A 24,339-nucleotide genomic window follows, 5' to 3' on the forward strand; every position below is an offset into this window, starting at 1 on the left:
ACAAAAGAGAGCTGAAGAAGGAAGAGATGAGGATGATGACTCAAGACCTTAATGCAACTGGAATCTGATGGTGAATACCGTATCTTCATTTCGTAAATGCTTACTTATGGGCAACTGTGTAATATCCCCATTTATAATATGATGAAGCAGTTTTATGGCACAGTATTTCATCATAATTCGTCCTAGATTTCTTAACAGGCCGGCTTGTGAAAGCTAAGCTTTAAATATGTTTTTACCATCGAGTTAATTAGTAGGTCATATAGATTTTTTAGTCATAGAATGAGTAGATAGATGGCGCCTCACATATCACATTTTTGAGAGATAAATAGTGATAGCTCTAACAAAACACACACACACCCATAGACCCCAGGCTGGGGCCCATTGCACCCCTGATATAAACTGAAAATTAGAAATCACACACACACACACACACATATATATATATATATATATATATATATATATATATATATATATATATATATATATATATATATGTGTGTGTGTGTGTGTGTGTGTGTGTGTGTGTGTGTTTATGTGCTTATATATTACTTATTGTTTTCGTATTTCCGTGTCTGAGCATACGAATTGATTTCGTGCGTGAGTTCGTTCGTCTACTGTCTTGCATGACTATATTCTTGACCGTTCTTTTACAGTGTTTCATGACTTCCTTCTGTTGTTTAGCTCCTTTGTATTACTATCGATGGTATATTGTACATTTTAGCTTCTTGCATAATTTTTTAGAAGAATAATGATCAGGATGTCTGCTCCTGACTTCATGTCTGAAATAATACAACTGTTGTTTGCTAAATCAGTCCTGTCATAGGTTTTTCCTACAAGAGAGACTTCTTTCAGTGTGTTCGTTATCAGTGTGTGTGACTGTGTGTGCATTAATACGTAAACAACATTATCCTATGTGGTTCCTGAGTGTATACATGCCCGATTATACGCACATACACACACGTACAAGCACACATAGTGAATAAGAATGGTATTCTTTTACTAGAGGTAATTACACCTTGACGTTAAGCCATAGGTCTAAAGTAACTAGGTGAACTCTCTCTCCTCTCTCTCTCTCTCCTGTTCCTCGAGTCAGCTCTGACAAACCAGTAAAAGTGATATTAAACCACGACGTGGTAAAGCAAGGCTCAGTAAACGATTGCTCTAGAGAGCATGGGAGCCGTTATTTGGGGAGTCAGACAACGGAATTTTATTTTATTTTTTTAAAATTGAAATATGCATTGCAATTGATCTGATGTTTTATCACTGTCGCAGTCTGATTCGTTTTCGCTTGTACTGGATCAGATCACTTTGCAATACGGGGTATCTTAGTTCGTAAAAAGTCAAGGATACGGTTTTTATACCTAAATTCACACACACAGATATATATATATATATATATATATATATATATATATATATATATATATATATATATATATATATATATATCTTGCAATTCCACAATGGTCCCGTGGGTGAAGTATATAAGAGATCCTCACGTGAAAATGAAAGGAGGTACCAAGACCTTCAACTTTTATTCCAAAGTCATCTTCAGGGTACTGAAGATGACTTGTTTGGGTAATAAAAGTTGAAAGTCTTGGTACCTCCTTCTTTCATTTTCATGTGAGGATCTCTTATATATATATATATATATATATATATATATATATATATATATATATATATATACATATATATGCAAACATTAGAAGTGTATGCACATCGTTTCTTATGATTGAGCCTTGATTAACGAAAGTGCTCACGAAAGAAACATTCATACATAGACGCATATTTATTTACATAGATAGCTACATTGCATCCGTATACCTATAGATTCATTGACGGTAACAGCTCCCTCGTCTACTAGCACAATCCAGTTGCCAACCAAAACTGGCGAGGCAGCGTGATACCGCATTTATGTCGTCGAATCCCGAGTGCTGACGAAACAGCCGAGAGTAGATTGCTTATCAATTTGCAAGAAGGACAGAAATAAGGAAAAATGTGGAGTGGCAAAGAATAACAAGGACCAAGTTGCTGGCATTTTAAATTTGTTTATAGGTTTTACGAATTTTTACACGAAAACAAAGATGCTTGTATTGTACGCCTAAGTTTAAGTTAGTAACTCCACGTAAGAGAGAGAGAGAGAGAGAGAGGAGAGAGAGAGAGAGAGAGAGAGAGAGAGAGAGAGAGAGAGACTTCTGTCCATGCGTTTCATTCCCGATTGAAGGTAAAGCGTGGTGGGTACCAAACATAGGTATACCCAGGATGATCCTGGGTATACCCATTGACATGAAGATGGATCTTAAGTAGACTACTGGGTCGTAATCGGGAAGCGAGACCTAGACCTATAATGTGAGCGGGAGATAAGTATACAAATCAGCCATATTGCCCAATGTGGGATCGCTAGATTCTTATGCCAATATATATATATATATATATATATAGATATATATATATATATATATATATATATATATATATATATATTAGAGCTCCCACAATGGGCAATATAGCTAAGTTGTATATACTCCGCTCGCTCACAAAGTAGGTCTATGTATAGCTTCCATTACGTCCCACGTTTACTAAAGAGCCACCTTTCTGTCTGTGTCTATATATATATATATATATATATATATATATATATATATATATATATGACTGGTAAAAATGTTCTGTTATAACAAAATTCCATCTAATAAAAGGAGTCCATAAAAACACCAAAATATATAGAGAGAAAGACTATATTTCAGAGACTGCTGTCTCCCTCATCAGATAGATGAATGCGAAAAGTTACAGAAAAGGTGGTATTTATACCAAGAGGTCCATCCACAGGTAAGCCAATTTAGGTCACTCCCGCTGATAATCTTCCTTTAATCTTCTTAAGTGTCGGTTGAATGAAAACCTGGTCGATGACATCTGAGTCCCATGCTCCCTTTGAGAGGCAGGTAATGAATATCTCAAAGGGAGCATGGGACTCAGATGTCATCGACCAGGTTTTCATTCAACCGACACTTAAGAAGATCAAAGGAAGATTATCAGCGGGAGTGACCTAAATTGGCTTACCTGTGGATGGACCTCTTGGTATAAATGCCACCTTTTCTGTAACTTTTCTCATTCATCTACCTGAAGAGGGAGACAGCAGTCTCTGAAATATAGTAGTTCTCTCTATATATTTTGGTGTTTTTATGGGCTCCTTTTATTAGATGGAATTTTGTTATAACAGAACATTTTTACCAGTTGGACCAAACAAAGACTTCTTTCAGTTTTCTTCTGAAGAGTGCTATAGCTAGGCATTGTTAGTAAAATGACCATAGGATGGATTTCAAAAACAGTAGGCTTATATACAAAAGCAATAAAATTAGTCACAGGAGGGTAGTAGAAGGAGCACTCATCAGAGAGATTAAAGTAATAGAAGGAAACAAAGGTTTCACCTCAGAAGATCCCATAGGCCGAGCTTTGATATTAAAAGAAGTTAAGATTGATCCTGCTGACCTGGAGATTAGGTTTTCTGCCCAACAGACTTTTGGTGACCACACCCTTACCACAAGGGTTAATCCCATCGACCATCAGCTCAGGATATCAGAGCGACAAGAGGGGATTAGCAACTCTCAAGGAAACCAGAACAGCCATCACATAAATGACAGCTCAACGAGAAGAAGTTCCAGAAGACTGCTGGGCCTTGACCCAGGCTGACAACCCAAACATCTCTTGAAAATGGGCCACAGATAGGGCCTGAAAGTACTCGAGTGTGGAGTAAAATTAAACGTAAATACTTAGAAGTAAACAGGTTACACAGTGATTTTGTGGGTTTCTTTTTCAATTTTTACCGGTCATATACGTGTATATAGATATATCTATATATATATATATATATATATATATAATATATATTAATATTATTAATATTATATATAATATATATATTATATTGTAGTGTACACAGCTCATGACGAAAGGCCAACACACAACGCACAGAGTCCATACATAAGTATGCTCTTGTCCGTGGATGGAGTATAAATTCACGTATAAAAAGCTATCGAGATTCTGCTAGTATGAGTAGTGTGGTTGCCAGATATAAACTAATGCTTGAAAATAATATTTTGCCTTTATTCATCAGAACGTAGTTTATAAAGACATGAAATATAACTTTGAATATTTCATAGACGTCGATACAAATACAAATAATGTATAATAACAAAGATATCGTTATATAATCCGAAAGATTACGTAGGTGATAACTTATTGCAGTTCAGTGATCAGCTTACCTGACAGCCTATGAGTCTATGCTTTAGTGATAGGGAATATGATAGGGAATGTAAGATAACATCCTTATGTAAGTGTGTAGGTATGGCTGCCTGCAAATGAGACGATTATCTTTGTTGTCCGCCTTTTCTTTTTCTTTTCCTTTTTATTAAACTCTGGGAGTAGGTTTTACAATTCATTCAATGGTCGATCGGTACAGTGTCACATTTCTTCGCACATGAAGAAACCAAAGAGATGATTATGTGATAAGAGATAAAGATAATCGGAAGCTCGTTTCCTTACTACGATATGCACACAGGTTGTATTCCTAGACGTGCACTTGCTCGGAATTTTAAAGTTCAACACCAAAGCGCAACTAATTCTTTGCTTTATTTGATTTTATTTATTGACTTACTAAGTTAACTGGGAGGCACTAAACTTGACTCTTGCCGAGGGATTCCATTTAGGTGTGCTAGCGAAATGATATAGAAAAGGTAGGTTTTAGTGCTAAAACTGATACTCAGGAGTAAATACAGTTTTTATAAAGTCCAGCACAACCAAAACTTGCGCTCACAGTGAGAACAATAGTACCACTCGTAAAGTTGCCTCAAAATATTCCTTTACCCCCTAGTAGGCCCTTTTGTTTTATGAAAATGGTATGGTAACACCGCAATGAAGCCTATTCATCTTGTAACGGCGGACGTGAATGGTCGAGCTATTGGTATGCCAATGCTCATATTTTTTTAAACACTGCTGTAGGCATTATGTTCATTGTATACGAAATAGTTCACATTACAAATGAAATGAGTTATCGTTAAATAGAAAAATAGTATAGTAAAGAGTAATAAAAATAGCAATGGTAAATATCAGATTTAGTCCCGATTAATCATACATCGTCAACCTTCGTTGCATTCACGTGTGGCTGCTGCAGGCGTTTGCTGAAATCCAACTTAGTTCAAAGTAGATATTTGGCGTCAATTTCAGAGCATAATTATTTGAATGGAAATACGCTTTCGATTTACATAATCCATCAATTTATAAAGTAAAATGACAGGTCATGAGACGGAGGGCTTGGGGAGGGATTAATAGACAACCAGATGTATAAAGGAATAAATGTATCCAGTGCATCACACACATATATTTATTTTTTAATCGAGCCGCGTCTCAACCGGAGTATAGCCTAATGTCAGTTTCTCGAGTCGACCGAGAAACAACACAACCACCCTGATAGTCTTCATACCAGTGGCAAATATGGACTCACACTGTAAAGTTCAGTACTTAGATATTCCCGTAGGGTGGTACTGCTGTCAGTGGACCTCATGCGGTGCACTGCAGGCATTACTTAAGGTTCTTTGCCGCGTACCTTCGGTCCCTACCTGCAACCACGTTCGTTCCTTTTACTGTACCTCCTTTCATATTCGATTTCTTCGTCTTAGTTTCCACCCTCTCCTAATAGAACTTGTCAATTTCCATTTCAGCACTGAATGACCTCATAGGTCCCAGTGCTTGGCCTTTGGCCTAAATGCTTAGATATGATGAGAGAGACTGAACTATGGTTGGATTTATTTTCTGTCAATTTCGTTGGTATTATTGAATGATACAGAACTGACCTTCTATAATATCATGATAATGACAACAGGAACTCTATTAAAATTGTAAGAGAGAGAGAGAGAAGACTAAAGTACTGTTGAGTTTATTTTTTGTCTCTTTCGTTGGCATTATTAGACAATACTATATAGATCTTTTATAATACCTTGGGAATGACAACAAGGACCTTATAAAAGTTGTATAAGACAGAGAGAGAGAGAGAATATGATTTTTACCATTGCTATCCTTAATATTCTTTACTATGCTACCATTTCTCTATTTATTTAACAACGCTCATTTTAGTTGTAATGTGAACTATTTATTCATATACCATTTGATAGAGGCGTACCATTCGGAATTTATTGCTTCACTCTTACAGCTATATAGCAGTCGGTGTGACAGATCGTTATAACTCAGTCAAGCAGTCTCGTATATCGAAGAATGGTATTGTACTGATCAAGGAACCCTTTAAGTAAGAGAAGCTGTTTATAAAAAAAAAAAAAAAAAAAAAAAAAAAAAAAAAAAAAAAAAACAGCATAACGAGAACTCGTCAAATCTAAAAAAAAAAAGATGAAACCGGATGTTAGTACGTATATTTTACTGTATTTCATGCGTGATTGCTTTTTGCATGTTTAGTTTTGACATTCTATCATATTCAGTTTTATATATAATAGAATGTTTTTTGGGGGTGTTGAGAAAATAAGATATAATATATATTTTATCCGTTTCTTATATAAAATTTGTTTTCTTATTTAAAAAGGATCCCTTCAGCATTGTTTAATTGTTTTAAGTAGTCGTTATAGGTGGTAAGCAGTTGCGTGCTAACAATTAGATATACCATACCCGCAATTTTCGTCGTTTAAACAGTCTTATTTCGCCGTTCAAACGACTGTTGAACCATTCAAGAAAATCAAGTTTTTGAAGTTTTGAAGATTTGAAGCTTTGATGGAAGAAGAAAGACTTTACTAAAATCAATATTAAAATTTTACCTGCATACATCCAAGGGTACAGAGACTATGGCAAGAAAATTATTCAAACGGAACAAGTAACACTGACAAGCGCTTTATCTGATGGACAGTGCCAACATTCTAAAAATTGAACGGATGTGCGCCGAATAAACTCTAAAATATAAAGCAGAAAATAAAAGCAGTCGACTTCATATTCCACAATACGGCACGTGTATATAACAGGACAAAAGACATTGAACAGAGAACCTTATAACGAACTTCAACTTTACAACATATCCAGAAATATGTTGCACCGATGAGGACTTTGGTCAGTGTTCATAGGATTAATGTATTTTTTTTTCTTCTACAAATGATGAACTTAAACATACCCTTCATGGTTCTGCGATTTTACAAAAGACAATCATTTATTTTAGCACAAGTGCCACCACATCTGCTCAGACAGATCAAAGTTGAGTTCAAATGTGCCCATTTTGCCACATGATTTGATACCAGAGATTGTCAGGTGTGTGAAACGTACGTAGCTTCACTGGCTAGTCATGATTTTCTTAGCTTGTATAAAATAAGTGCAAATCATTCTAAACTGGAACAATGTCTGAGAGGTAGGAAATCAAGCGTGGAAAATGATTAAACTTTGTAAATAACAAGAAAGAAGAGAGAAAATAAAGATTTAAGAATGGGTAACAGATAGGAATATCTAAGACATTTCCAAGATAATAACTAACCCACAGACATGCTTTATTGATCAAGGATATTTCATACGTTTTAGTGGTGTCAATGATGCAATACAGTGTAAAAATTAAAGTAGAAAACATACGAAAATATATACCAGGGTTGCAGAAGTTCCAAATGGTATACCTACGTTTTCTTAATTTGGACCTATGATGCCAATTCGTATTGAAAAGCCTACTCGATAGACTGACTAAACTTGTGACAAAAAAATGGAAGATTTCAATGACATATACAACATGTATGAATCTCCGTAAAGGACGGGTGGTTTGAAAGATCCTATCTACTAAAAATTCGTGAATTTCGTTCCTTATTTGTGTTAATTTACCTTCTGAACTTTTGCGTATAGTCTTACCTCGCTTTCCCATCTAAAATGTAACACAAAATGAAGGACAGTTTACGAATCACAGGCCTCTTTCATTTAAGTCTCTCTCTCTCTCTCTCTCTCTCTCTCTCTCTCTCTCCTCTCTCTCTCGCGAACAAACGATAATAATCACCAGTCAGTAATTAAACCATAAATATTTGATATGAAACCTAGACACAAAGCAGCCGTCGGGCTTACAGTTTTATGAAAAGGTTCTTTTAAATGAAATACTGTAGGGCAAATCACAGAAAAAAACATTCATCAACAGAAATGGGGGGGGAGATGATTGTAGTACCTCGACACCCGAGATTCCTCGTAACCAATAATATTCTTCTGAGCTTTGCATGAATTTGACGTAAGAATATTAAGCGCCTCAGTGGCGTGGTTGGTATGGTGTTGTCGTCCCACCTCGGTGGTCGCGGGTTCGATTCTCGGCCATTCCATTGAGGGGCGATATATGTGTATTTCTGGTGATAGGAGTTCACTCGCGACGTGGTTCGGAAGTCACGTAAAACCGTTGGTCCCGTTGCTGAATAACCACTGGTTCCATGCAACGTAAAAGCACCATACACACAAACGTAAGCATATAATGTGAATAACGATTAAAAGAAAAACAGTCTTACAACACAGGCAAGGTTTGATAAAAAACCAGCGACAGTGTACCATTCCAGCAAACTATGTATAAACACACTGAGAAAGGCACCAAAAGATTGGCTAAGATAATTAAGGTCATTGTCTACAGGGCTTACCAAACTTTGACCACATTACACGTATCCTAAATTTCTAGAACTCTTACTAACAATAAAACTTGGTCTGCGTTATCGAGGGAATCTCCATACAAACAAAATATAAAAGTTCTCCCGTTTACCTGAAATAAAAATGTCTGAAATATAAATGAATCTCAGTGAGTACATATACGATGGACTATACCAGCAATGAACTGAATGGACCTATGACATTCATTTCTTGACTGGGTAGTAAATATAATGGTCGGCCACAAAATGAGTCAACTTAAGTGGAGTTTTGTTTTTTGGAAACTTATTCTAGATTCCTCCCTCGTTCTACTCATTGCTGTGTATATGAGTGTATGAGGCGTGAACATAGGCGAGTGTACTTACTACACAAAGTATTTATGAAATATGAGGTGCTACAATAAATGTGTGTAGATTCTAGGGTATATCAGTGAACTGAGCACGTTTGCATACGATGACCAAGGGTGGGATTTAGTTAGATGAATGTTCGGTCATCCAATCCAACCAATTTACAAACACTAAACTAAGAAAGGTGGAGTGTGCAAATACAAGGGTGCATATGCAAGGAACTGTCTGTTTTTCCTTACTGAAATACACTAACTTTTTTTTCATGTCTTCTGTCTGGTAGAACGTCTGCTAACAAATAGTTTTCTAATCCTCGGCGGTATATATATATATATACTATATATATATATATATATATATATATTATATATATAGATATATATATATTATTCTTGACACTCTGGAGTCCAAACAAACTTAGCTTTGGGACTAGTTAAGTCTGTAAAGGGAGCTACTACGGCTGAGAAATTTGGGCAGAAACGACGATAGAATCCAGCCATGCCTAAAAATCTCTGTAGCTGTTTCCTGGTAGTAGGTGGGGTAGCCTTACGGATACCTTCTACATTAGCATTTATTGGAGCAAGAAGGCCTTTCCCAACTTCAAACCCAAGATACTGCACAGTTGCCTTTCCAAACTCACTCTTCTCTAGGTTGACTGTTAATCCTGCTTCTTGTAGTTTCTTGAAAACATTCCTCAGAATCTTCAGATGTTCTTCCCACGTTGTAGAGTAAATCACAATGTCATCTAGGTATACACCTACTCCTTCTATCGATCCTAGCAGTTGATCCATCACTCGTTGAAATGTTGCGGGTGCATTCATCAGACCAAACGGCAGAACAGTATACCAATACAGTCCAAAAGGAGTAATAAAAGCTGACAGCAACTTGGCATTCTAATCTAAGGGAATTTGATAATATCCTTTCAACAAGTCTATCTTGGAAACAAACTTGGCTTGCCCAATATTATCAATTAACTGATCTATAAGGGGCAAAGGATAATTGTCAGCCACACTGATAGAATTCAGTTTCCTATAATCAGTACACATCCTAAATGAACCATCTGGTTTCTTCACTAACACACATGGAGAACTGAAGTGACTTGAACTGGGTTCTGCTAATCCATGTTGCAGCAATTACTCAACTTCCTTCTTCAAAATATCTCGATGATACGGTGATAAGCGATAGGCTCTTTGCTTGAAAGGTCTTCCATCTTCTTGAATCTTGATTTCATGCTTGGTCAGATCAGTACGCCTAGGCACATCTGTAAAAACTTTTGGAAAGCTTCTAATTACTTCACTTAAGTCTTCACCTTGTTCAACACTCAGATGTTTCAGTTTATCCTCCAAATTTTCCAAAATTGAAGAATTATTCATCTTGCTTGCAGCTCCCAATTCGTAGCCATCATCGTCTTCTGTAGATAAAGTTGTTTGGGTTACTGGCACAGTTTCAGTTTTAGTTTCTGAGAAATAAGGTTTCAAGAGGTTCACATGTATCTTCCTTTGTCTTCTTCTTTCTGGTGTTTCAATCACATAAGTTCTATCACTTAACTTCTGAATTATCTTGTAAGGACCTTGAAATTTATTAGTGAGGGGAAATCTCTTGACAGGTAAGAACACTAACACTTGTTGACCAACACTAAAACTTCTTAGCTTAGTCTTAGCATCATATCTCCTTTCCATTTTCTCTTGACTCACTTTCAGATTTTCTAAAGAGAATTTTCTCATCTCTTTCAACCTTTTCCTTAAGTTCTTCACATACTCTCCTTGGCTTTCCTCTTGATTTTCTTCCCAATTTTCTGCAAGAATCTTCAGCGGTCCTCTCACTTCTCTTCCAAAAATTATTTCATTAGGTGAACATCCCATACTTTCTTGATAAGCACTCCTAACTTCAAACAACATTAATAGTAAACCAACATCCCATTCTCTTCCTGACTCGGAACAATACTTTGTCAGCATACTTTTCAATGTTTGGTGGAACCTTTCCAAGGCACCTTGAGTTTCTGGATGGTAGGCAGTGGATAACTGTTGTTTCACTCCTAACAAATTCATCACATCCTGGAGTAACTTTGAAGTAAAGTTTGTTCCTCTGTCACTTTGTACTATTTCTGGTATACCAAACTTTGAGAAAAACTCCACAAGTTTTTCAGCAACTATCTTGGCAGATATGTTTCTAACAGGGATCGCCTCTGGATATCTTGTCACAGGATACATTAATGTTAACAAATACTCATTTCCTTTCTTTGTCTTCGGCAGCAGTCCAACCATGTCTATAATCACTTTGTTAAAGGGTTCTCCTCTAACTTCTATAGGTTGTAGGGGGACTTTCTTGATGGTTTCATTCGGTTTTCCAGCTATCTGGCAGGTATGACACTCACGACAGAACCTGCTAACATCTTTGTGAAGTCCAGGCCAGAAAAAATATTTCATGATCTTCTCCACAGTCTTCCTGATTCCCATATGTCCAGACTCATGAGCTACTGCAACCACTTGCTTTCTCAATGGATATGGAATCAAAATTTGATGATATTCGCCCCATTCAGCAACTCCTGGTATATCTGTAGGTCTATACTTCCTCATCAGCAAACCTTCCTTCAGATAATAACAGGTAGGAGTTTGTTGCATCTCTTCTCGATCAACAACTCTGAAGAACAAATCAGTTAACGATGCATCCTTCTTCTGCAAGTCCATTAGCTTCTCTCTTGTCACTTGACCAACTTCTAAGGTTGAATTCTCAATATCTGCTAACTCAGCTACTGTAGTTGCACTACTGTCTTCAGTAACACTTTGACTACTCGGAGTCTCTTCAGGAACATCAGGTTCTTCTTCTTCATCGTCGTCGTCTTCTTCTTGGGAAATCTCTTCTTGGTCAGCACTATGGGAAACTTCACTTCCCTGGAACAATTCTTCTAAGCACAAAGATCCTTCACTTGATCCTTCTTGGGTGTGTAAATCCTCAGTTTCTTCGCTTGCAGTTATAGTCCTCTTGATACTTCTGGTAGTTACACAACTAGGAAACAGGTGGGGGTTATTCTTCTCCAACTCTACTGTAGGACTAATCCTCAATGGTTTGTCTGTCACTACAGGACAAGGAATAAATGGCACACCCCCAACTTCATTCCCCAATAGAACATGTACACCTTCCACAGCCAGTGAGTTCTTTACAGCAAAATCAACATTCCCTGTCACCAATTCACATGAAAGGTGTAAGTGGCATATAGGAATTACTTCCTCTCCTCCTATACCCTTCAAAATAACTGAATCTCCTGTGAGACTCTTCTCCAACTGAGGGTGAGAACCACGTACTACCACACTGTGGTTACTCCCTGTATCACGTAATATTTTGACTGGTACCTGCATACTTCCTTCTTGAGTTGACATCATACCCTCATAGATATATGGCTTAAAAGCCTCCACACTGCTAAGCCACTCACTGCTTGAGGTAACATTTCCACTGGTTGCTAAATATTCAGCTTGTTTAGTTTCATTCTTCTCTGGAGTCTGATTCTTTCCCACACTGCTCTTCGTAGTTTGTTTCACCTGGTCACGTTTCACAACTTGACCAACTGGCTTTGATTGCTGTTGATTCCGGTAACACTCTTGACTGTAGTGTCCTACTCTTCCACACTTGAAACAAACAACATTAGGTTTCTGTAATTGTCTTGAAAAACTGGATGAGTATTTCACATTAGCTTGCTGAGTTGTATTACCTTGTGTACTCTTGGTAGTATCACTTGTAGGTTTCCCATTAAATTTGTTCCTGTTATTTGGATAAGACTTAAAACCTGGGCGTTGTTGACTCTGGTACTTGACATTGTAATTACGTTTACTACTGATTATATTGTAATCTTCACTCAGTGTAGCAGCTTTGTCAAGTTTCCTCACCTCTCTCTCTCTCTCAAATAGGCTCTTATATGTTCAGGAATTCCTTTAAGATACTGTTCAAGAACAAGTAACTCTTCTAACTCATCAAAAGTTTTAACTTTAGCAGCTTCTAACCAACGTTTGAAACACCTTCTCACTTTGTAAGCATAATCTAAGAATGTTCCCTTCTCATCTTTTCTTAAATTTCTGAATCTTTCATTGTAGTACTCTGGGGTCATCTGGTAAACTTGTAGCACCACTGCGTTTAAGTAACCTTGTAAGTCTTTACCACTGCATCAGCTGTTTTAAGGCTATATAAGCACTTCCTCCCTTTACCAAAATCAAGACACTTCTTTGTTAGCAAAACTGACCATTTATCTTCTGGCCATCCCATACCTGAAGCCACTTTTTCAAAGTGATAAAAAAACTCATCTGGAGCTTCTTCAGTAAACTTAGGGATTAACTTCTGTACTCTCACTACATCAAATACAGGGTCTTGATTACCTAGGTTAGGGTTAGACGGTGTTACAGGTAATGTGGAGCTAGCTCTTATCAGTTCCATTTCCCTTTCATGTCTTGCGATTTCTCTTTCCTCTTTTATCCTTTCTCTCTCCTCTTCTGCTGCTTTTTCTTCTTATCTTTCTCTTCTTTCTTGTTTTTCCCTGTCTATTCTTTCTCTTTCAGCTTGCATTCTCTCTCTTTCAGCATGCATTTTTAACTTAATCAAATTCTCTTCTGCTTCAATGCGTTTAAGCTCTAACTGCATCACTTTTCTCTTTCTTTTCTGTTTGATTATTTATGAGATCAGCACGTGCTACATTCAACAACTCTTGAGCCAATTCTAACTCATCTTCATCAGTTATTCTACCAGAGTTTATCAATGATTCCATAGCAATACATCTTATTTGTGCCTTTACCATACTAGTAGACACATAACCACCACATGCCACTGCTAAAGTGCTCCACTGTGCCTTAGTCAGAGTGGTTTCAGATAAAACTTGGATGGAAGGGGCTGCTAAAAATTCCTGAACCTTGAACTGAGCCATTTTCCTCTAAGTTATGTTACGCATGAAGCCCGGCCTTGAAAGGGCTCCAATGCGTAAACAGGAATAGTTGAGGGAAAAACAGAGTAAATTACTTGAACTTACCGTAAAAAGGATTTAAAGTGAACATTTACTCTAGAGGAAAAGGTCACCAGAAACTCAGCTAATTACTTTACATCTATTTATTTACAAGAGGCTGCTTAACAGTCAGGGCAAGTAAATGCAACTGGTCCCCACGTGGACTATTAATATCTCTCAAGGGTATGATAGTTGGCTCAAAATGAGATTCACGTAAAAGCTGGTTTCAAAATCTTGCGGTAATGCAACACTTGCGAGCGAAGAGACTTGGACACGTGACTCAGGGAATCTGGAAAAAGATCCCAGATTAGACAAGATAAAAAAAAGGACTTCTTGCACAAGTTACGATTATTCAATTTTCTCTAACACTGGGGAAAAGGAACTCTAATGTTTAACTGAGGTATGCACTGAAGACTTAGTCTTTAACAAGTCACAAGGGGAAACACGTGGCCCGATGAGGACAAAGGGCTTTTGATGTAAAAGGGATAAAAGTGGGCATTGAAAAGGAAATTAGCAAGAGTCGTATGGTAGTAAAAGGTGCTGATTTGGAGTTTACACTTTCTAGACGTACCTTAATTACTTGAGGCTTGGACCTGTGTCGTGCTCTGAAGATAGCCCCACCAGCGTTTGGACAGAGGGCTGACGTCCCGTCAGAGGAGGAGGCTAGAGGCACGTCTGCCTTGCTTTAGGAGTCCCTTATGACTGAGAAAGAGGCTGGTTCTCTGTGAATCACGGGGCTTCCATATACCGCCTCGGGCACTGCCTGAAAGTGATAAACACCAGCCAGCAAATTGGGAAGGAAAATAGGTCTTATTGTAGAGGTCCCTAAAATCCATCTCGAGGCCTAGCTCCTCTCGTAACTTGCCTATCTTACCCTAAGCTTCCGTCAGACCGGAAATTCCTTCCTACCCTCTACCGCGTGTTTTCTCCCAAAATCAGTTGCTTTAGGAGAAGGCATGGCTGCTTCTTTTATAACTAAGATACCTTAAATACTGCTGGGGAGATGAGGCGATCAATAAACGTAGCAGTTATCAACTTACAATTCAATACAATAAATGCAAGACAAAAACAATATGGTCACTCTCCTAACACTTACAATTCAATACAATAAATGCAAGACAAAAACTATATGGTCACTCTCCTAACAAAATATATCCCTAACACCACCAGTATATACTAGAGTGATAATGAAATCTGCTTTCCCGGGTCTCTGGGCACCATTAATTACTTGTGACGAAGTGCCAAGTATCTGGTTACCATTAATTACTTGGGGGGAAAGTGGCCAAAGATCTGGTTACTACACTTACCATTCATTAACTGATACCTCACAAATGCCAGACACCTGAACCCTCATCACAGGTATTAAACGAATGAATTCTCTAAAGGCAACACTGATCCCTTAACAACTTACCAGTATTGCAGAAAATCAGACTAAGTTCATCAAAACAGGTGTGAGGTAATCTTGTAAGTAATTAAATTAATCAAAGGGCAGCACTCCATCAACAACTTTCAAAGTCTAAGTATTTCCCTGATTTCAAAAGTATAAGTACTTCCCTGGTTCTAAGTCACTTCAAGTAAACTGAAGGAAACAGATTAATCACTACTCTATGTTTCTACCTAACATCAATATAATCAAATCCAAATATACTGGTGTAAGATAATGAAAACACTTATAAAAATTTTAAATACAAAAATTTATTATCAAACTCAAAATTTATAAGTGAAATTCACAATATCAGGGAAAATTACTGTTACTTCAAAACAAAGTAAAGTTTGATTAATTCTTGAATCAATTAAGTAAAATTAAATCAAAATTAATTTATCACAAAATTCAAGAAAATTAATTCAATTGAAATTCAAGTGTTAGGCAATAATTGAAAATTAGAAATTAATTCACAAGTGCTAAACAATAATAAAACTTGAAAAGAATTCTAAGTAAATGCAAATTAATTCACAAGTGTTAAATTTAATTAAATGTGCAATGATTAAGCAATGAAAATAACTAAGTCAATTTAATTGTGAATGCAAATGAAAATATAAAATAAAAAGGCACACTTCAATAAGAAAATGAACAAATGCACAAAAATGAAACAAACACAAAACACAAAAATTTGCAATGTGTAAAAGTGTAAATCTTTTCACTCAAAACATTGTAACCATCAGTTTTTACCAAACCACTGTTCCGTTCAGTTATTAGTTGTTATCTAACCACTGTTCCTATCAGTTATTAGTTGCAATTAATATAAATATAACACACTTTACCTTTTTGGTATACCAACTTCTTTCTTTCTTGCTGCAGCTTGTATCACACTTTCACAAAAGCCAGGCGCCGTTACGAAACAATGTTTGTTCAGATTCCACAAAATACACTATTTAACACTAAATAAACTCTAAGAAATATCAAATATGAAATTCTCAAGTTACGAGTGACCATTCAATACGAAATCGTTACGTTACTTTTAAAATCAAAAGTGCTATGCGATGGAGAGAGAGAGAGAGAGAGAGAGAGATGTGAATGCCTCGAGTATCTAAGATCTAATGAAATTCTCTTCCTTAAGGAAGCTGGACAGTGGTTGACACAAAACGTTTTTGGCACAATTCTTTCTAGAAGCTTCGAAATCTTACGCAACTTTACATACAAAATGTGTAATCTGCAAGTGGCTTTGACATAGACATACGTGTATGAAACAATTCTGTTAAAAAAAGACACGTAATCGACTCGATCTACCGAAGCAGAAGCCCTTATCTTACATGATGACAGAATCTCAAAACACAAATGAAGTCTCGAGCTCGCTTATCAAACGTGTTGACAGATTTTGAAAAACAACTCTAGCTTTGAACGGACAAAGATATTCTCTCTCATTCTACATTCTATGTTATATATTCTTTTCATATTATCTAATGCAAAATCTGAACACATTTAAGACATCCTACCTCTAAGCTATCTAGGAATCTGAAGAAATGTTGCACAAAATTCTACATAACATTTTATACAGTCTGAGAGGGGATATATGCATTTTGAAAGTAGCAATATATATATATATATATATATATATATATATATATATATATATATATATATATATACATATATATATATATATATACTATATATGTACGACCGGTGGAATGAGTTCAGTATGCTCATGCCATACGTTCTGTACTATGCAGAATCCTTTAATTATAAACAATGACAGCATAAAATGAACTATCACCAAGCATTTCGTGAAAGATAAACATCGCGTAAACAAAACTCGAGCACACAAGACCGCAGGCAGTCATATGATTTTACCCTTCCGCTTAAAATGAAATGTCGCCCTTTTACAATTCGTTGCTTTTCGGCAAGCTAATGTCAGTCAGTGGTGTATCAGTCTTCTGTTGTGAGCCTGCGCGCTTGCCTGTGAATACTGAGAGATATTATATATAAGGTGCATGAAGCATGGAGCAGAATCCGAGACAACAGAGGAAGAGATCAGTCAAGCTTAAAAATGGACAAGGGGTAAAAATGGACTGGGGGTAAAAACGGACTTAACTTCGAAGGTTGCACCGGCAACAAGTATTTAGAACGTCTGCCTAGAACCCTATAACTAAAGTGATATGATAATTCGCCCCCCCCCCCCCCCCACACACACACACAGATTTGGGGGGGGTTGTTTGGTTAGTGGGCCTGGGATGGCGAAATAATCATGTCCGGAATAAAGGCTATGACGGAAGATGCGGAGAGTCGTATGAGCAGGAATAGGCCGATGCGAAATGATAAGGATAAAACATAATCTGGAAAGGCTTTGTTTGATAAAAGATGAATAGCAATTATTGAATGAAACATTGGAGTCGTTAATAAATAAATTGAAATAAATCAAAATATAGGAAGGAACAAACTATGCAGAGCAAAATCCAACCTAAAAGAATATAAAGAAGAAGCACAAGGTACAATTTTTCTTTGACGTCACTAAGATTGTCTCAATACTTACCAAGCCAATCATTCGCCCTCAGGCCGTCCAATTTCATGTTCAATAACTACGGTTTTCTCATTACTTCATTGAAGTATAGTATGTTCGGTTTGAGTGCTGCTTGTATTTCAGTTGTTGAAGATGACAACTGAGGTGTGTTGCCCATACTACCCTTCAAACAAGACAACCATAATTAACATACTTGGTGAAAAGTTGAAAATTTACTTTAAAAAGTCTGCTGCAATTAAATATTTGACCAAAAGACTGAATTTATACGTCGTTAAATGTTCATCATAGAAAAGAATGAATAAATAAGAAGATGGGCTTTATGTAGCCATTAAGTGTTGCAATGTTTATGCCAGATATTGCATAATGCAATGGTACTAAGGCCGGAAATCTACGTAACCTGAACAAGAATACAGGAGAACTTAGCTTATAAGACGAGATAAAGTGTATATTTTCCCAATGTACATAAAAACAGACATATACCCATCTATGGTTAGATCAAACCAGAAATACAAAGAAGCCCCAAGAATAAAAGGTGCGACCGATCACGGAAAACAACTATGAGTCTAGTGCTATCTTTCAGAACTACTGAAATACGCGTGCAGTATATAGCAAAAAAGAAAGAAAAATTTGATCGAAATGCGGGGGAAAAATAGTAAAAGAGTATGGGAATTAACAGTCAAAATGCAAAATGAATTGGAAATTTGCAAAAGCAGTTATGATACAGAGGAATTTTGTTTCAGGAATCTGTAGTAATCTGAAACTAACGAATCAACAGGGGCCATTGGGTGGACCAGACTAGGCCTACAGGAGGGCCTCCAAAATAAACTTTCATGATAATGATGACATACCTAGGAAGAGGTACTTTGAGCAAACTACACACACGAAAGACGCCTCTGGAGAAAATAGAAATCAAAACTAAAAACGAACACGAATTTAAATTATAAATCAAGAGAAAAGAACTTAACGAAACAATCAAGGGTAGACAGAGCGGCCTCTAGGAAAATGAAGACGCACAGTTGCATGGATGTTTTCCTACAGACTCGACTAATAAACGATGCTGACTCGCCTCATAATGTTCTTTGCTAAGGCTTTTGATAATAAAAAAAGAACACTCTCTTCTATATAAAAGGTGAAAGAGCAAAGTGAAGTATTGCTAGACAACAAATTTATGCACAGTAATTGATTTAAAACTGCTTCGCTCAAAAGTAGAATCTCTGACGCATTACGTAAGAAGTTTTCCTAATGTTCGCCACCCGTGGTATAACCAGGAACACATCCGCCGCCACCTTTACTAGTAATAATAATAATAATAATAATAATAATAATAATAATAATAATAATAATAATAATAATAATAATAATAATAATAATAATAATAATAATAATAATAAAACAGTCCCCGAAGACGCAGTGTAGCTTCTTCCAAAGAAGGCATTGCGTAACAACAAATATGATTAATTATACTTGTAGTGAAGTTAGGAATAATTGTGAGTCCTATGCCACGCACTTGACGTGAAGCTTATGCACTGGCGGTAAATATGTAAAATCGTAATAGTATTTAATCAAGCTAAAAAAGTTCAAATAACTCTTGGAAGCGTTGAGAATGAATACAGTGATTATTATCCTCATTTCTGATATTCAAATAGTTTTGTATTTCATGACTATTACCTCTGGGAGAGACATTGCGATACGCTTTTGTGCACATCAACTTCCCGCCAAGTGCCGCATGGCACTTGATTAAAGAATCTGATCTTACTGGACTACAAAATAAAAGTAAGAAAGTCTTTTGCCCATAAACGTTTATTTTACGACAAAAAATGAAATCGAATAGAGTTTTATCATCGGAGTTTTTACCTAGAGTAACAATGACGATGAAAAAAGCTCGAAATTCCCCAGGAGTCACAAGGTTATCCGTCAAACGCAGAGAAGAAGAAGAGCTGAAACCCGGTTGGTTCGGAGCAATGTCTGTAAGAGGGAGTTAAAAAAAAAGTTAAGTTATTGTTCAGTATAATATTTAGTTGACCAGTAACGTGTTATTTTTCACTAAAAATATAGATAAAGTTGTGACACTGGTTATCAGGAGTTAACTCAGCTAGGGTATAAGAATGTAAAGGTACAATACGGTATTGTGTTTTCTCAAAGACTTCCGGTACCGTGCTAGTATAAATCCAGCTCAAACCAGAAGAAGAAGAAGTAAAGTAGTTTTATCATGTGTATAAAGGTAATGGTCCTTGCACGGAAATAATCACTCGAATGAATGGAGTCCTAAGGAGAAATAACTGTAGAGATGACTTTAAAATTAAAAGATATTATAAACTGAGTAAAACCCGGATAAAAATGAAAATGAGTGTTATATATATATATATTATATATATCTATATATATATATAATATTATATATATATAATATATATATATATAATATATATATATATATATAATCGAAAGGAACAAGAGGCATTTCTTACGGAAAAGAAAACAGGCCTTGCACAGAAACAAACACTCAAATCAGTCAGGTCCGAAAGATAATATAGTATAAAGATAACTTTAAGATAAAAAAAAATACCGTAAGTGGAAGAAAATTAAAATAATAAGAGAATTTATTATTGCATAGGACTAACAAAGCATGCGTGAAAAACAGATAGATTAGAAAATACGCGTTAAGTACTATGCGCGTAACTGTGATTCCGCAGTTAGTGGCAAGGAGGAGGCCGAGCTAACCCATCCGATACGCCGACAGAAGTCCTTCTCAAAGGTCCTACATAATTATTCTCTCAGTGTAGTCTCGGCTTCCGACGATGGCGGACGTAAACGGCGTGCAACCCGAATCTCCGAGGAAGCGGTTGAAGAATGACCCTCCGACGAATAAAGTGACCGTGGTGCTCGGTGCCCAATGGGGAGACGAGGGCAAGGGCAAAGTGGTGGACATGCTGGCCATGTCCTCGGACGTCGTGTGCAGGTGTCAGGTGGGTATCTTTTGGGTATTTTGCTATTCCCCGTTGGCATTCCCGGCTTCTAATTGAACTGCTGCCCCCATTCTTGGACGCAAGGTCAAATGATGTAACACGACCTCTACGGGGATTTTGGGCTTAGCCTAGTGGTGCAGAATACGAGTCCATTAGGCTAGCTACTACCTAGGTAGGCTACTACCTAAATCCTATTAAAATTTTGTATTTTCTTTTAATTTATTAGTAAATATATTTTAAAAAATATTATAAGTGTTGGTCAGATGGTATTGGTAGGCTAGTTTTGTTACTTATAGGTTAGGCTACATCCGTTATTACCTAGTCTGAGATGGAACCCCGAACCTACTAGGTAGGCGATCTCATTAAGTACCTAGCCTAAGTATTAAATTTTTGGCAGGCCCTTTAAAGGCTAGGCTAGGTCATCTCTAGGAAGTTTTGATATTCGGATTAATTGTTTTCCATTGCAGTACATTGCAAAAGAATTTGTGGGTAATGTTTGTTTTCGGTCCGAACAGCCCTACTCTATTTTTTTTATTATAGCCTATATCTTTTGAATCTTCATGAAAAAATGAAAAAAAAATAGGTAGTATTTCTACAGAAGCAATCCGTGGTGGCCTAGACTATGGCAATTGACGTTTTCCCACATTATTTTACTTACTGAACAAGAATTTAAAGTAATATTTATTCGGACGACTGTTATTAACCCCCAGGGGCCAGTACTAAACACGGAGAAATACATTGGATGCCCCAATCCCTAGTGGATGTCGTATCCGTGGTTACGTTCCTTGCAGTTCGTAGGGAACTATTCTTTAGAATTACCCTGCAAGAAACGTAACTGCGGATACGACATCCACTAGGGATTGGGGCGTCCGATGTATTTCTCTGTGTTTAGTACTGGCCCCTGGGGGTTAGCTAATTACAGTCGTCCGAATAAATATTACTTTAAATTCTTGTTCAATAGGTAAAACTGCATAGAAAAACTGCAACTGCCATAGTCTGGGCCACCACGGATAGGTACCCTAGAGCTACCAAAAAATATTCTATACATAAGTCTTGCAAACTAGGTAGGCAGTATGTATAGTATAGTATACAATAAAAATTAAAGTATGTTACCCTATTTGATTAATCTAAATACTAATTTGTTTTTGGTATTTCTATGTAAGCATTCCGCATCGTTCGTCCCCGCGAATACGGAAAGCCACCAGGAATCGGGTTGTCAAATGTATTTCGTGGTGTTTAGTACAATCCCCTGGGGGTTAATTACAGTCGTCTGTATAAATATTACTTAAAATTCTTGTTCAGGAGGTAAAACTGCTTAGAAAAGCTGCAACTGCCATAGTCTAGGCTGCCGCAGAATAGTAATATAGATCTATCTTGTTTTTTTCTAAGTTTCAAATTTATGAAATGCACTAATGGACAATTGATCCCCCAAGAACTAGTAGTACTAAACATGGCAAGATTAGTACTAGCTCTCGTGGAATTAGACCGGAAACTAACTTTTACCTAATTTGTTGGTCTCTGTCTTTGATACCTCAAAAAATTCCATTTCGAATCTTAGTGGACCCTAATCCCACCTAACCTAACCAGTAGCGCTTTTGAATTAAAAATGTTGTGGAGTAAATGTCAGACAAAGCAATATAGGACAGCGAGGTGAGGTAATTTGGAAATGTACTGTCTTTTGTTCGATTATGCATATATGTCCCAGAGGGGCTGATACTAAACAGGGTCAAAGTTAGTTTCTTGTCTGAACTCCAATTTCAGCAAAACACAGCAAAACAGTGATTCATCTACATGGTTTGCTGCTTTAGTACTACCCCCGGGGGGTCAAAAGTATTTTGCTGTGTTTAGTACTAGCCCCAGGTTAGGGTCAAATGTTTTTTGCTGTTTAGTACTAGCCCCCGGGGGGGGGGGGGGGGTCAAATGTTTTTTGTTGTTTAGTACTAGCCCCCGGGGGGTCAAATATATTTCACTGTGTTTAGTACTAGCCACCGGGGGGTCAAATGTATTTCGCTGTGTTTAGTACTAGCCTCTGGGGAATCAAATGTCCTTAAGTGGATTTTACAGAATTGGAACTTGGAAAAAATCTTCAATTATTTGTATACATACTATATGTATTTTGTTTTTTATTGTGGAAGATACTAGTTTGCAAGAATTTTGTATATAAGGCAGTCCCCGGGTTACAACGGGTTCGGGTTATGACGTTCCGAGGTTAGGGCGCTTCTCAATTATATTCATCAGACATTATTTCCAGGGTTATGATGCCTACAACGCTCATCTGGCAGATGAAATATGACACCAAAAATGCAAAATTGTCAATATTTGAAGGTTTTTTTTTTATGAAAAATGCAATAAGAATGCAGTTTACATAGTTTTCAATGCACCCAAAGTATTTAAAGTAAGGTTTTCTTAGGATTTTTTATGATGTTCCGACTTACAACGATTTTCGGCTTATGACGCGTCTCAAGAACGGAACCACCGTCGTAACCCGGGGACTGCCTGTACTATATAGAATATTTTTTTTTTTTTTTTTTTTTTTTTTTTTTTTTTTTTTTTTTTTTTATGAGAATTCAAGAGATATGTATAAAAAATAGAGTATTTTTTTTTTTTTGTTTTTTTTTTTTTATGAAGATTCAAGAGATATGATAAAAAATAGAGTAGGGATGTACGGACCAGAAACGAATATTATCCCTTAAACAGGACAACCTGCGGAGCTTTACTGTTGACTTAGCGTGCTTAGACCTGACATGATTAGGGAAGCTTCATCCCCTTGGATCACCCACTCAGTACTATAACCTAGGGTAGACTACTACTATGGGATTCAGGGCCTCTGTAACACGGTTTTTTCGCAATAACTTTTTATCTATGCATTTCATAAATATAACGCTTATTCAGAATACACATTATATCTACACATAAATTTTGACTGTATTCTGCATTACATAGGTTGAATAAATTTGGTACTTACAATGTAAAAGTGACTTTTTTTTTTTTTAAGACGGGCCAACTTACACAGAGAAAAGGTTTCGAACTCACTCGTTACGTAACTTATGACGACAGCAATTCTTCCCTCTTTCTCGAGGGATGATTGGCTATACGTAACAAAGGCTATACCTCTGGCAATAATGACAAACAAATTTAAATACAAGCAAAGCAGCACACCTTTATGAACTCTGAACCTCTCCACTGATAATTGTCATAATGAACAAACCAACAAACTATGTTAATAAATACAAAAACACTTCGATTATTAGTCTAACTCCGAAAATAAGTTTCCTAAGAAATTACAGTCTGCTTTATAGGTCACAATCAGATTGACAAGATGTAGGGAATAGATGGTAATTTTCAAAAACATAGTAGACAATCTTGATTTGATAACTGCTATATCCAATGTCATGCAATTTTTATTTATTGGCTATCTACCTATTTACTGAAAAAAATAGCCGGTA

The 24,339-nt window shown here is 36.6% G+C and overlaps 1 protein-coding gene across 1 annotated transcript in view; it reads left to right on the top strand.

The window, feature by feature from the left end:
* Positions 1 to 20,604: 20,604 nt before the first annotated feature.
* Positions 20,605 to 24,339, top strand: part of LOC135207530 (adenylosuccinate synthetase isozyme 1 A-like) — a 35,678-nt gene continuing 31,943 nt past the window's right edge. The window contains exon 1 of the mRNA XM_064239350.1: positions 20,605 to 20,893. Within this exon, the coding sequence (XP_064095420.1) occupies positions 20,726 to 20,893 (168 nt within the window). The 5' untranslated portion in view covers positions 20,605 to 20,725. The remainder of the gene's footprint in view (positions 20,894 to 24,339) is intronic.

The sequence above is a fragment of the Macrobrachium nipponense genome, chromosome 32 (assembly GCF_015104395.2).
Source record: "Macrobrachium nipponense isolate FS-2020 chromosome 32, ASM1510439v2, whole genome shotgun sequence".
NCBI lineage: Eukaryota > Metazoa > Arthropoda > Malacostraca > Decapoda > Palaemonidae > Macrobrachium > Macrobrachium nipponense.